The 11,349-nt window shown below is 40.0% G+C and overlaps 1 protein-coding gene across 1 annotated transcript in view; it reads right to left on the bottom strand.

The window, feature by feature from the left end:
* Positions 1 to 11,349, bottom strand: part of DNAH10 (dynein axonemal heavy chain 10) — a 245,701-nt gene that overhangs the window by 126,197 nt on the left and 108,155 nt on the right. The window contains exons 38-43 of the mRNA XM_077461854.1: positions 11,191 to 11,349; positions 10,546 to 10,681; positions 10,338 to 10,460; positions 8,166 to 8,300; positions 3,476 to 3,692; positions 3,264 to 3,383 (exon numbers count right to left, since the gene is read on the bottom strand). Coding sequence (XP_077317980.1) covers positions 3,264 to 3,383; positions 3,476 to 3,692; positions 8,166 to 8,300; positions 10,338 to 10,460; positions 10,546 to 10,681; positions 11,191 to 11,349 — 890 coding nt within the window. The remainder of the gene's footprint in view (positions 1 to 3,263; positions 3,384 to 3,475; positions 3,693 to 8,165; positions 8,301 to 10,337; positions 10,461 to 10,545; positions 10,682 to 11,190) is intronic.

Here is an 11,349-nt window from a genome sequence, read left to right on the forward strand (position 1 = left end):
CGCAATATAATAATTGTTTGCTTTTGGGTTTTATACTGCTTTAAAAGAGAAGTTTGGGAATCCGGTTTTTCCCATAATCATACTTACCTAGGTGGATGCAGCATCAGACCGCTGCTGCATCTGTCCTTTTGTGTCTCTGCACTGAGAACATCGCTGATGGTTCTGTTCTCTCAGCTCCCCGAGCAGAGAGCTGCTGGCTGTCAATCAGCAGCTCTCCTGCTCTGTTCCTGGAGCACTGAGCTGTGGAGGGGCAGGGAGCAGCCATCTCAGCGGCTATCAGTCCAGGCACCTGGCAGATCAAGACTCCTAGAGTCGGGATGACAAGGTGCCTGGACTGATTACAGTGACGTCCGCAGAGAACGGACTTCAGACCGCTCTCTGCTGAAAACGGGTCATAGGAGTGCAAAACAAATTGGACTCCTGTGACCCATAAGAGAAGCCCAGCCAAACTAGCTCAGGCTGGATTTCTCCTTTAAATAAATGTAAAACAATTAAAAAACAATCCAGGAATGATTTAGCAATACACATTCTGATCTGGTGTTTTTTTTAACTCTAAAACCAAAATATATTCATATTCCATAAATCCTGATATGATAAAATTATATTCACAACAAGTATCTACCTAAATATTTAAGAAAATAATCAAGTAGATACCAAACATGTCAATGGTTTAATCTCCAGAATGTGGGTGGAACACATTACCTCTCCAAAGGAAAACATGCATAAGATCACAATTATGTTTGATGTCAATCGGATCACGGTTTCATTCTATTCAGTAACGCATTGGTTGTCAGCTTGTGAAACAGGATCATCTGGAAATGCCAGTGGTTTTGGATCCGGCAAGTGCTCCGTGGCTAATTTGTTACCAGAACAGAGTTTGAAAAGTGCTTTAAGCAGAACCCAGTGTCCGAAGGCCACTACCAGGTTAGCCCTGCAACATCCATTTCATCTCAGTCCAGGTATGGACCTGGGCAAGGCTGCAATGAGACAGGGCAAGGCTGGGCAAGGCTGCAATGAGACTGGGCAAGGCTGCAATGAGACTGGGCAAGGCTGCAATGAGACTGGGCAAGATGGACACTGATCATTCTACAATGATGGACAAGGCATCAGATGGACACTGATAACACTGCATTGATTGGCATTTAAATTTAAGTTTTTTCCCTCCTAAACTTGGGGTGCGTGTTATACGCTGATAAATACGGTACATAAAAAAATTCATAAATAAAAAAATGATAATTGGCATGTGCATATGTATTCACCCCCTTTGTTATGAAGCCCATAAAAAGCTCTGGTGCAACCAATTACCTTCAGAAGTCACATAATTAGTGAAATGATGTCCACCTGTGTGCAATCTAAGTATCACATGATCTGTCATTACATACACACACCTTTTTGAAAGGCTCCAGAGGCTGCAACACTTAAGCAAGAGGCACCACTAACCAAAAACTGCCATGAAGACCAAGGAACTCTCCAAACAATTAAGGAAACAAGTAATATTGCTGAGAAGTACAAGTCAGGGTTAGGCAAAAAAATAAATAAATCTAAATCTTTGATGATCCCTAGGAGCACCATCAAATCTATCATAACCAAATGGAAAGAACATAGCACAACAGCAAACCTGCCAAGAGACAGCCACACACCAAAACTTACAGACCGGGCAAAGCCATTACTTTCAGCAAAAAACAAAATGGCACATTGTGCGTTTGCGAAAAGGCATGTTGGAGACTCCAAAAATGTATGGAGCAAGGTGCTCTGGTCTGATGAGACTAAAATTTTACTTTTTGGACATCAAAGAAAACGCTATGTCTGGCGCAAACCCAACACATCAAATCAAATCACCCAAAGAACACCATCCCCGCAGTGAAACATGGTGGTGGCATCATCATGCTGTGGGGATGTTTTTTAGCAGTCAGGACTGGGAAACTGGTCAGAGTTGAGAAAAAGATGGTGCTAAATACAGGGATATTCTTGAGCAAAATCTGTACCACTCTGTGTGTGATTTGAGGCTAGGATGGAGGTTCACCTTCCAGCAGGACAATGACTCCAAACACACTGTTAAAGCAACACTTGAGTGGTTTAAGGGGAAACATGTATATGTGTTGGAATGGCCTAGTCAAAGCCCAGACCTCAATCCAATAGAAAATTTGTGGTCAAACTTAAAGATTGCTGTTCACAAGCACAATCCAACTTGAAGTAGCTGGAGCAATTTTACAAGGAAGAATAGGCAAAAATCCAATGGTAAAATGTGGCAAGCTCATAGAGACTTATCCAAAGTGACTTGGAGCTGTAATAGCCGCAAAAGGTGGCTCTACAAAATATTGACTTTAGGGGGGTGAATAGTTATGCACATTGACTTTTTCTGTTATTTTGTCATATTTATTTGTTGTTTGCTTCACAATAAAAAAAAACATCTTCAAAGTTGTGGGCATGTTCTGTAAATTAAATGATTCAAATCCTCAAACAATCCATGATAATTCCAGGTTGTGAGGCAACAAAACACGAAAAATGCCAAGGGGGTGAATACTTTTGCAAGGCACTGTATGTAAGATATGTCAGAACTGGACCAGTAAGCAAATGGTTAATAGGGATTACACACTCTATCTGTATATCTGATAATGAAAGTATAATCCAAAATCCAAATGAGCCTTTTGTATGAAAAGTATTATAGTATCATAGTTTGTGAGGTTGAATAAAGACTCCAGCCCATCCAGTTCAGCTTGTGTGGGAGTGTGTGCATGTATATGTGTTTACGTCACTACTTTTTCCTATACCCCTGTATATTATGTTTGCATTTACATTTTTCTATATTGAACCTCATTTGTCATGTAGTTTTCCATCCCTTTATTTCATCAAGGTCTTCCTGTAAGGATTCTATAACCTGCTGTGAAGTTATTACCCTGCTAAGCTTTGTATCATCCATGAATTAACTATTTATACCAACCTTAATATCATTTATGAATAAATTAAACAGAATTGGTCACAGGACAGAGCCTTGGGGTTCCCTACTTACAACTCCAGACCATTTGAAGATACATTTAATTATTATTTTTTAATTATTATTATTATTATTTAATAAGTGTTTAAAAGTGTTCTTCAATGACTATTCATACATGAAAAGTGATAAAAGGGAGAATTTTTGTTTCTAGGTGTAATTTTTTTCAATGCAGTCTAGTTGCTGTTAAGCATCTGATGCAGCAGTAAAAGCTGGTATAAATAGACTGACATACTGTGTTAAATATTCACTTACTGAGCCCACAACCTACCTAGAATATCAATAAATTTCTCCTCTGATTTATGGATGTATTTTGGGACCAGCTTGCTCCAAGGTATCCATTTCTTTTTCTCACCATCAAAATGAAAATCATAGATTGTGGGCAGATGACCTATACAAAAAGAGATTAGATAATTGAATTTCCTTTAATATGCTCATTAGGAACAGTTACCTTGTAGCAGTGATCAGAATGCTGAAACTCACCTGGAAGCTCTCCAGGCCCAGCCAGGGACTTCTCATCATAAACTGTTGTCATTGATGCTAAGCGCTTTACATACTCATCAAATTGAATTCTTCCACTCTCAAGTAATGTGGCTCCCAATGAACAATACAAAGCTTCTATAAAGTAGCATTCCAGCACATTGACATCCTCGATTTCCTTTTCTATTAAAGCATCCAGCATCATTGCCAGCTGTGTCACCTGAAACATTTAGCAAAAATGTATAACGCATGAATTGATATGATTACATTTGTGTTCAGAATATATTACATAGGTTAATTAAGCTGCATTATGTATTAAAAAAAAAAAAAAGAATGCAAAGAAATGAAAATAATACATATTTTCTCCTTATAACTCAGCTATGTTAATGCCTTTGCAGAAGTCTGTCCAAAGCTTTTTTTCCTTTCACATTCTGTTCCAGTTGCTGCTGTCACCTAGGACAGGGCGTAAGAAGCATTCCTGACAGAGTTTTGCCTGGAGTACTACTTTCATACATCCTCAGATACAGTGTGAATTTAATGCATAAAACAAAGTCAGTTCCAGTGCTAACGGGTCTTGCAAGGTGAGGAGTAGGAGCTATCAGATAAAATGGTGGTGCAAAAAGGTATATATATGGTATCCTCGAACTAGGTGGATGCTGCCCCTTCAGAGGGGGTAACCAGAAAGAAACTACAAGAAAAACAGAAAAGAAAGGTGCGCACACCTAGTGCATTATCAGAGATAATTTAATAAAAAAATGTATAAAAGTGGGTACTCACAAGATGCAACTGACAAAAAGCCATAAACACAGTGCATGAACATTCATGGAACACTGTGTACAGCTAACTCGTTAGCTTTACCCCATGTTCCCTGCATGTCCATGCACTGTGTTTATGGCTTTTTGTCAGTTGCATCTTGTGAGTACCCACTTTTATACATTTTTAATAAATAATAAATATCTCTGATAATACACTAGGTGTGCACGCCTTCCTTTTCTGTTTTTCTTGAATTTATTGCACAAGCTAGAGCAATTTTATAGTAATGAATCCTTGAGGGGTGCCATAGACTAAGCAATAACTCATGGTATTGTGAATAAGACATAAATCCCTTTTAATCACCAAAAATATTTTTCATTACTACTGATTGAGCAAACGTAAACAGTGAAAAACCTGCACATTCTGCTTCATAGGTACCAAAGGTAAATCACAAAAAAGGCTTTATATAGTTAATATGTAAAGGTTTGTTTCAAATGATCAGTTTCAGCTCTAAAATTAATCAAAGTATCACTATGATCCTACTCTCTCCCCACTCTGCAACAAATAGAATACCAATGGCACAATTTATTACATGGTGTGGAGCTGCCCTAAGCTTTTTGATTTTTAGAAACAATTCACATCCAGACTGACTAAGGCACTGGAGGTATCCTGGATGCCAGATCCTTTAGTTCTGTTATATAATTTACAGATTCCTTTCTATTTAAAAACAATTCTAAACAGATAGACATCCTACTATGCCAGGAGGGAAATCCTCCTCAAATGGAAACTCTCCACCCCACTCTCTTACATTGATTGATGTTCAGCTGTTAGATCTGCACATCCACTGTACCAACTGATTTACAGGTGCATCTTAAAAAATTTTAATATCATCAAAAATTCATTTCAGTAATCCAACTCAAAAAAGTGAAACTCCTATATTATATAGATTCATTACACACAGAGTGATATATTTCAAGCATTTTGTTCTTTTAATTTTGAGGATTATGGCTTACAGGTTTGTGAACCCCAAAATTCAGTATCTCAGGAAATTAGAATATTGTGAAAAAGTTCAATATTGTAGACTCACTCAAAACACTTGTAAAGGTTTCCTGAGCTTTTAAATCAGGGGTCTCAAACCAGTGCCCTCGAGCTGTTGTCAAACTACAAGTCCCACCATGCCTCTGCCTGTGGGAGTCATGCTTGTAACTGTCAGCCTTGCAATGCCTCATGGGACTTGTAGTTTTGCAACAGCTGGAGGGTTGTCAGTTTGAGACTCCTGCTTTAAATGGTCTCTCAGTCTGGTTCAGTAGGTTAAACAATTATGGGGAAGACTGCTGACTTCACAGTTATCCAGAAGACAGTCACTGATACCCCTTCACAAGGAGGGTAAGCCAGAAAAGTCATTGCTAAAGATGCTGGCTGTTCACAGAGTTCTGTATCCAAGCATATTAATTGAAAGCTGAGTGGAAGGAAAAAGTGTGGTAGAAAAAGGTGCCCAATCAACAGGGATAACCACAGCCTAGAGAGGATTGTAAAGCAAAGGCAATTCAAGAATTTGGAGGAGATCCACAAGGAGTGGACTACGGCTGGTGTTAGTGCTTCAACAGCCACCACACACAGACATATCCATGGGCTACAACTGTCAAATTCCTTGTGTCAAGGCACTCCTGAACCAGAGGTAACATCAGAAGCGTCTTGCTGGGACTAAGGAGAAAAAGGACTGGACTGTTGCTCAGTGGTCCAAACTCCACTTTTCGGATAAAAGTAAATTTTGCATTTCATTTGGAAATCAAGGTACCAGAGTCTGGAGGAAGAATGGGGAGGCACGGAATCCAAGTTGCATGAGGTCCAGTGTGAAGTTTCCACAGTCAATGGAGATTTGGGAAGCCATTTCATCTGCTGGTGTTGGCCCACTGTGTTTTATCAAGTCCAAAGTCAGCACAGCCCTCTACCAGGAAATTCTGGAGCACATAATGCTTCCCTCTGCTGACCAGATTTATGGAGATGCATATTTCATTTTCCAGCAGGACTTTGCACCTGCCCACACTGCCAAAAGTACCAATACCTGGTTTAATGATCATGGTATTACAGTGGTTGCTTGGCCAACAATGCAGACAAGCTGAAGGCCACTATCAAAGCAACCTGGGCTTCCGTAACAACTCAGCAGTGCCACAGGCTGGTCGCCTCAATGCCACACTGCATTGATGCAGTAATTCATGCAAAAGGACTCCCAACCAAGTATTGAGTGCATACTATACTGTACATGGACGTACTTTTTCAGTAAGCCAACATTTTTGTATTAAAGATCCTTCTTTTTATTGGTCTTATGTAATATTCGAACTTTCCGAGATACTAAATTTGGGGTTTTCACTACCTGTAAGCCTTAATTATCAAAATTAAAAGAAAAAAATGCTTGAAATATATCACTGTGTACAAAACCAATTTTGCTCTTTTTTACTGACTACCCACCCCAACCGGGGGCATTTTGTGGAACTGAACACATTTTTATTTTCTTTCTTGATGCAAACTAGTACACGGACTCTCCGTGTAGGCCCTTGGGCCTGGGATACATATGTGGACCTTCGGTTTGTTTCCCTAGGTCGCTCAGAGGACATTTATTACCTAAATAAGTTAATTGCTCATGTTCTCTCAACCCATGCCTTTTTATTTTGTTTGACATGCTATACCCCTGCGTGGGTTAAGGGTTGTCATATTTAATATAAAAAAAATTATTGTACCAGAAATATATCACTGTGTGTAATGAATCTATATAATATACGAGTTTCACATTTTGAATCAAATTACTGAAATAAATTAACTTTTTGATGATATTCCTATTTTTTGAGATGCACCTGTATATGTGTAAAGCCTGCCCAGCCACTTTATTGTTCCTTGCTTTTTGTCTCTGACTTGTAATTTATGGAAGGTTCATAAAGACTATGCATTTTTTAAAACGTTGTGATTTTGCATGATACTTGAACTGTGGTACTACTTTTGACATTTTAGGGTGAAACTTTTCTGGCTGTGGCTCTGAAGATTACATGCAGAGAGAGCTGTCACAGAAGGGCTGGAGTGCACGCTCTCCATTTCCAGTACCTCCAGCCCTTCTGTGACAGCTCTCTCTGCATCCAATCTCCAGGACACAGCTAGCAAGGATTCACTGCCTTCTTGTCATCCAACTCCTGGACATGCAGTTACCCAGCCTGTGGCTCTTTACTTCCTATTCAGTAAGACTCTGCACCGCAGGTAGAATGTGGTTGGCTGCTCAGGTTTCTCCTCCCTCAGAGCCTCCAGCCCGCTTGGGACAGTTTTATCTACACTAAGCCTAAACTTTACATATAGTTATTATCTTCACCTGGATTGGACAACTGGATCATAAGGTAGAGTGGGTATTGTGGGCTGTGATTTGTGTATGTTGTGATTTGAGCCGACACTCCAGAACACTTCAGGCTAAACTGACAGCGCTCCCTGCATCCAGCTCCCTTTGCCATGGCCAGTTCTGATTTAAAGTCCCGCACAGCTGCATATGTGGATCTGATTTTCTGCAATCCTTATTTTGTAAATTATTTATTTGTATTATTTCTTACTTCTCTCATGAAACAGGAAACAAAAGTGTCCCCAATCATGAGAGAGCTCTGACAGGTGAATCTGTAATCAGCTCCTCCCATCCTGTATGCAAGGCATGTCACTTCTGGAAGTGACCCCACTAGACCTTACTAGATACACCCATATTACATCTAGCTCAGCTTGGGACATTACACCTAGCTTAGCTTACATTGATGATTGCAAAGGAGTATTTAGGTATAAAGACTTTTCTTCCACTTTAAGCGAGAGATAGATTATGTTATTTCCAACAAGACAATTACATGGCACCATTCCTGACTAAAGATGACCTTCAGAGGTTCAAGAATAAAGTGCTAAAAGCAAAATTTATAATTACCATGTTTAGATCAGTTTGAGGAACGATTGTTTTTAATTTTTCTCCTTGTTTCCCATCAAGGATTCCTTCAACAATCATTTCAAGACAATGAGGGACATATTTCTCAAACAAACTATTTAATTCCGCTTGCTCTTGCTATAAATGAAAAAGAAGAAAGTGTTTGTAAGCACATAAAAAAAATGTAAGTCCCTAAATAATAAATTAAGAACTTGTAATTTTCAAAACAAAAGCAAAAACATGTACATTTCTACAATCACAAAGTATTGGGGGTTTTTTATGAAAGGCAAGTCCACTTTGCACTACAAGTGCAAACTACAAGTGCAAACTACAAGTGCAACGTGCACTTGAAATTGCACTGAAAGTACACTTGGAAGTGCAGTCACTATAGATCTGAGGGGGAAGATCTGAAATGAGGGGAGGCTTTGCTGATTTTATTATTCAATCATGTGTAAGCTAAAATGCTGTTTTTTATTTTCCTTGCATGTCCCCCTCTGATCTAAAGAAACTGTACGTCCAAGTGCACTTTCAGTGCAATTTCAAGTGCACTTGTAGTGCAAAGTGGATTTGCCTTTAGGAAATGACCCCCATTGTGTTACTCAAAGACTCCATACTGCACTGGGGTTGATTTACTAAATGAATACAAACCGTTCACTTCTACGCAGATTAGTTAAAAAGGTTAAGTTGTTCTTATTTTAATCAATTATGTCCTAGCAAAAATCCCGCTTTTTTTTTTTTTTAGTTCCTTTCTTTCTCTTGCACATGATTGTTATTCAAAGTGGAAACTTTGAAACATTGATAAAGTAATCCACTACTCATTCCCAGTATATGCATCTCCAGTGGCAACATCCCTCTATTATAATTGATGAAAACATAGAATAACATCAGTAAAAAAATACATGATTTTCAGTATGCCCATGTCTGTAATTTTCACATACATGTAAATAAATCAGAAATTGTGATCTTTTTGCAGCTATTTCCTCCTCCCTGAAGAAACCTGTGAAAAAAAGTTCTAATACCATGAAATTTTGATAACGTTGTCAATCAGTATCAGGTAATATAAGGTTTTGTAGAGGGTGCCAATTATTGCAGGGGTCTCCAACCCCCGAGCCACGGACTGGCGCCGGTCCGCAGGTTGTTGATTGCTGGGCCACACAGCAGGAGGTGAGTGGTGACCACAGTCAGCACGGGGCTATCACAAACCAAGGTCGTTGAACCATGCCCATGTGCCCTCTCCTGGCTCCTCCGCCTGCCCAGCGGACAGAGGCATACTATCAGCAGGCCAGGGGGCAGGAAGAGCCACCACCCCCTACCTTGCTAATAGGGAGGAGCCGCTGGGAGGGGGAGTCGGGAAAAGACACATGGACTGATAACAGCCTCTGCCCTGCCAAAGGTCCTGTGCAGGGGAGGCAGAGATTGGAATGGCGCAGTGTGATGTTAGAGGGGGGGGGGGGGGCAGGGCCACTGTGCTGGAGGAGGTTGCAATTGCTAGGGGCAATGTAATGTACAGGGGCACCGTGATATAAATGGTAATGCACTGTAAAGGGGCACTGTAATCATTACAGTGCCCCTTTACAGTGCAGTCCCTGTATATTACAGTGCCCCCTTTACAGTACAGTACCCTTTACATCACAGCCTCCCTTTACATTACAGTGCCCCTTTTATATCACAGTGCCCCCTTAACAGAGCAGTCCCCATTACATCACAGTGGCTCCTTTACTGAGCAGTCCCCATTACATCACAGTGCCTCCATTACAGAGCAGTCCCTGCTACATTATTGTAAAGTCGACTGTACTTTAAAGGGGCACTGTAATGTAAAGGGGGGTGGTGATGTGAATGGGAACTGAGGACACTGTGGGACCGCTTCAAAGGGAGAACTGTGATGTAAAGGTGGACTATAGACACTGATATAAAGGGGGGGGGGGGGGGGGCTGTGCTGTAAAGGGTGGATGTGGTGTGAAAGGGGGCTGAGAACAGACTCCATGAATATCCCATCCCCCATCCACCCCTGCTCCCCCGGACCCTGGAAAAACTGGCTGCCATGGTGCCAAAATGGTTGGGAACCACTGAGTTACTGGACTACAGATTGGCTGTTCCTACATTAAAGGAAATTGTACCTGAATTAAGGATCATGATAATTCATCAAATCATCTAAAAAGACATTCTTTCCTTTACCTTGTTCTGCCTATTGCTGACCCACTTCTGCCAGTAGGGTTTGTATTTAAGATTTTTAGGATCAACAAAGACCATTCCACATCGGGACACAGTTGCAGGTGATGCATACTGCAAATCTCCAACCTATGTAAACAAACAGTTATCAGTACTAGTATGTCTTTGACTGTGGATAACGAAAATCAATAAAAAGAAATATAATAGCTCAGACCTCGAATAATAGAGCACAGTGTGGTTGAAGTCTAATTCTCTCTCCATTTGCCAAGGTCAACAACTTGTTGTCATCCATCACTGAATTCATGTTTTCCACCCATAGCGCATCCACATCTCCATCAAACAAAATATACCTGTACATAACAAATTGTGATTTTATGGTACACTCATAGACAACATGTTTGCATTTATTTAGGACTGCAATATTTCAGGAACATTCAACTGCTTGCAATTGCTAGTGTTTGTTAAGCCCCATATATACTATCAGATTTTCTGCTGAGTTTTTCCTTCAGATTTACCAAAACCATATAATATGAGGTCAAATTTTAGGAGTTTCAATGTGTATGCAATCAGGTAGGCCCTTGCACTACATGGTTTTGGTAAATCTGAAGACAAAAATCAGCAGAAAATCTGATAGTGTGTATGGGACTTAACTGTTATTGGCTGTCATTTTCTGTATAAGGCTGACCAGATCAGAGCAGGAGTATTAGTGAATACAAATCATGTGGATCTTATATGAATCTTCAACTTATGTAGAATTCAGTAAAAGATCAATGTAATGGCTAACCCTTTATAAGCATAATGAGTTTAAAGTAGATGACAATGTTGTGTTTAGTATCCATCATAAGAAATAACATTTTACCTTCTCTCTTTTTTATCAGTCGGCTTGTTGATTTCCCTGAAGATGTTAGAAAGCACACCATCTGTCCAATCTCTTGTTGTGGGGTCCAAGATACCATAAAGCTCAATGACACTCATGGCTTTAGGATTCAGTGTATACAGCTTTGTCATAAGTCCAAGC

Source organism: Lithobates pipiens, unplaced genomic scaffold, assembly GCF_037356315.1.
Source record: "Lithobates pipiens isolate NorthernLeopardFrog02 unplaced genomic scaffold, aLitPip1_a1.2 Scaffold_3, whole genome shotgun sequence".
NCBI lineage: Eukaryota > Metazoa > Chordata > Amphibia > Anura > Ranidae > Lithobates > Lithobates pipiens.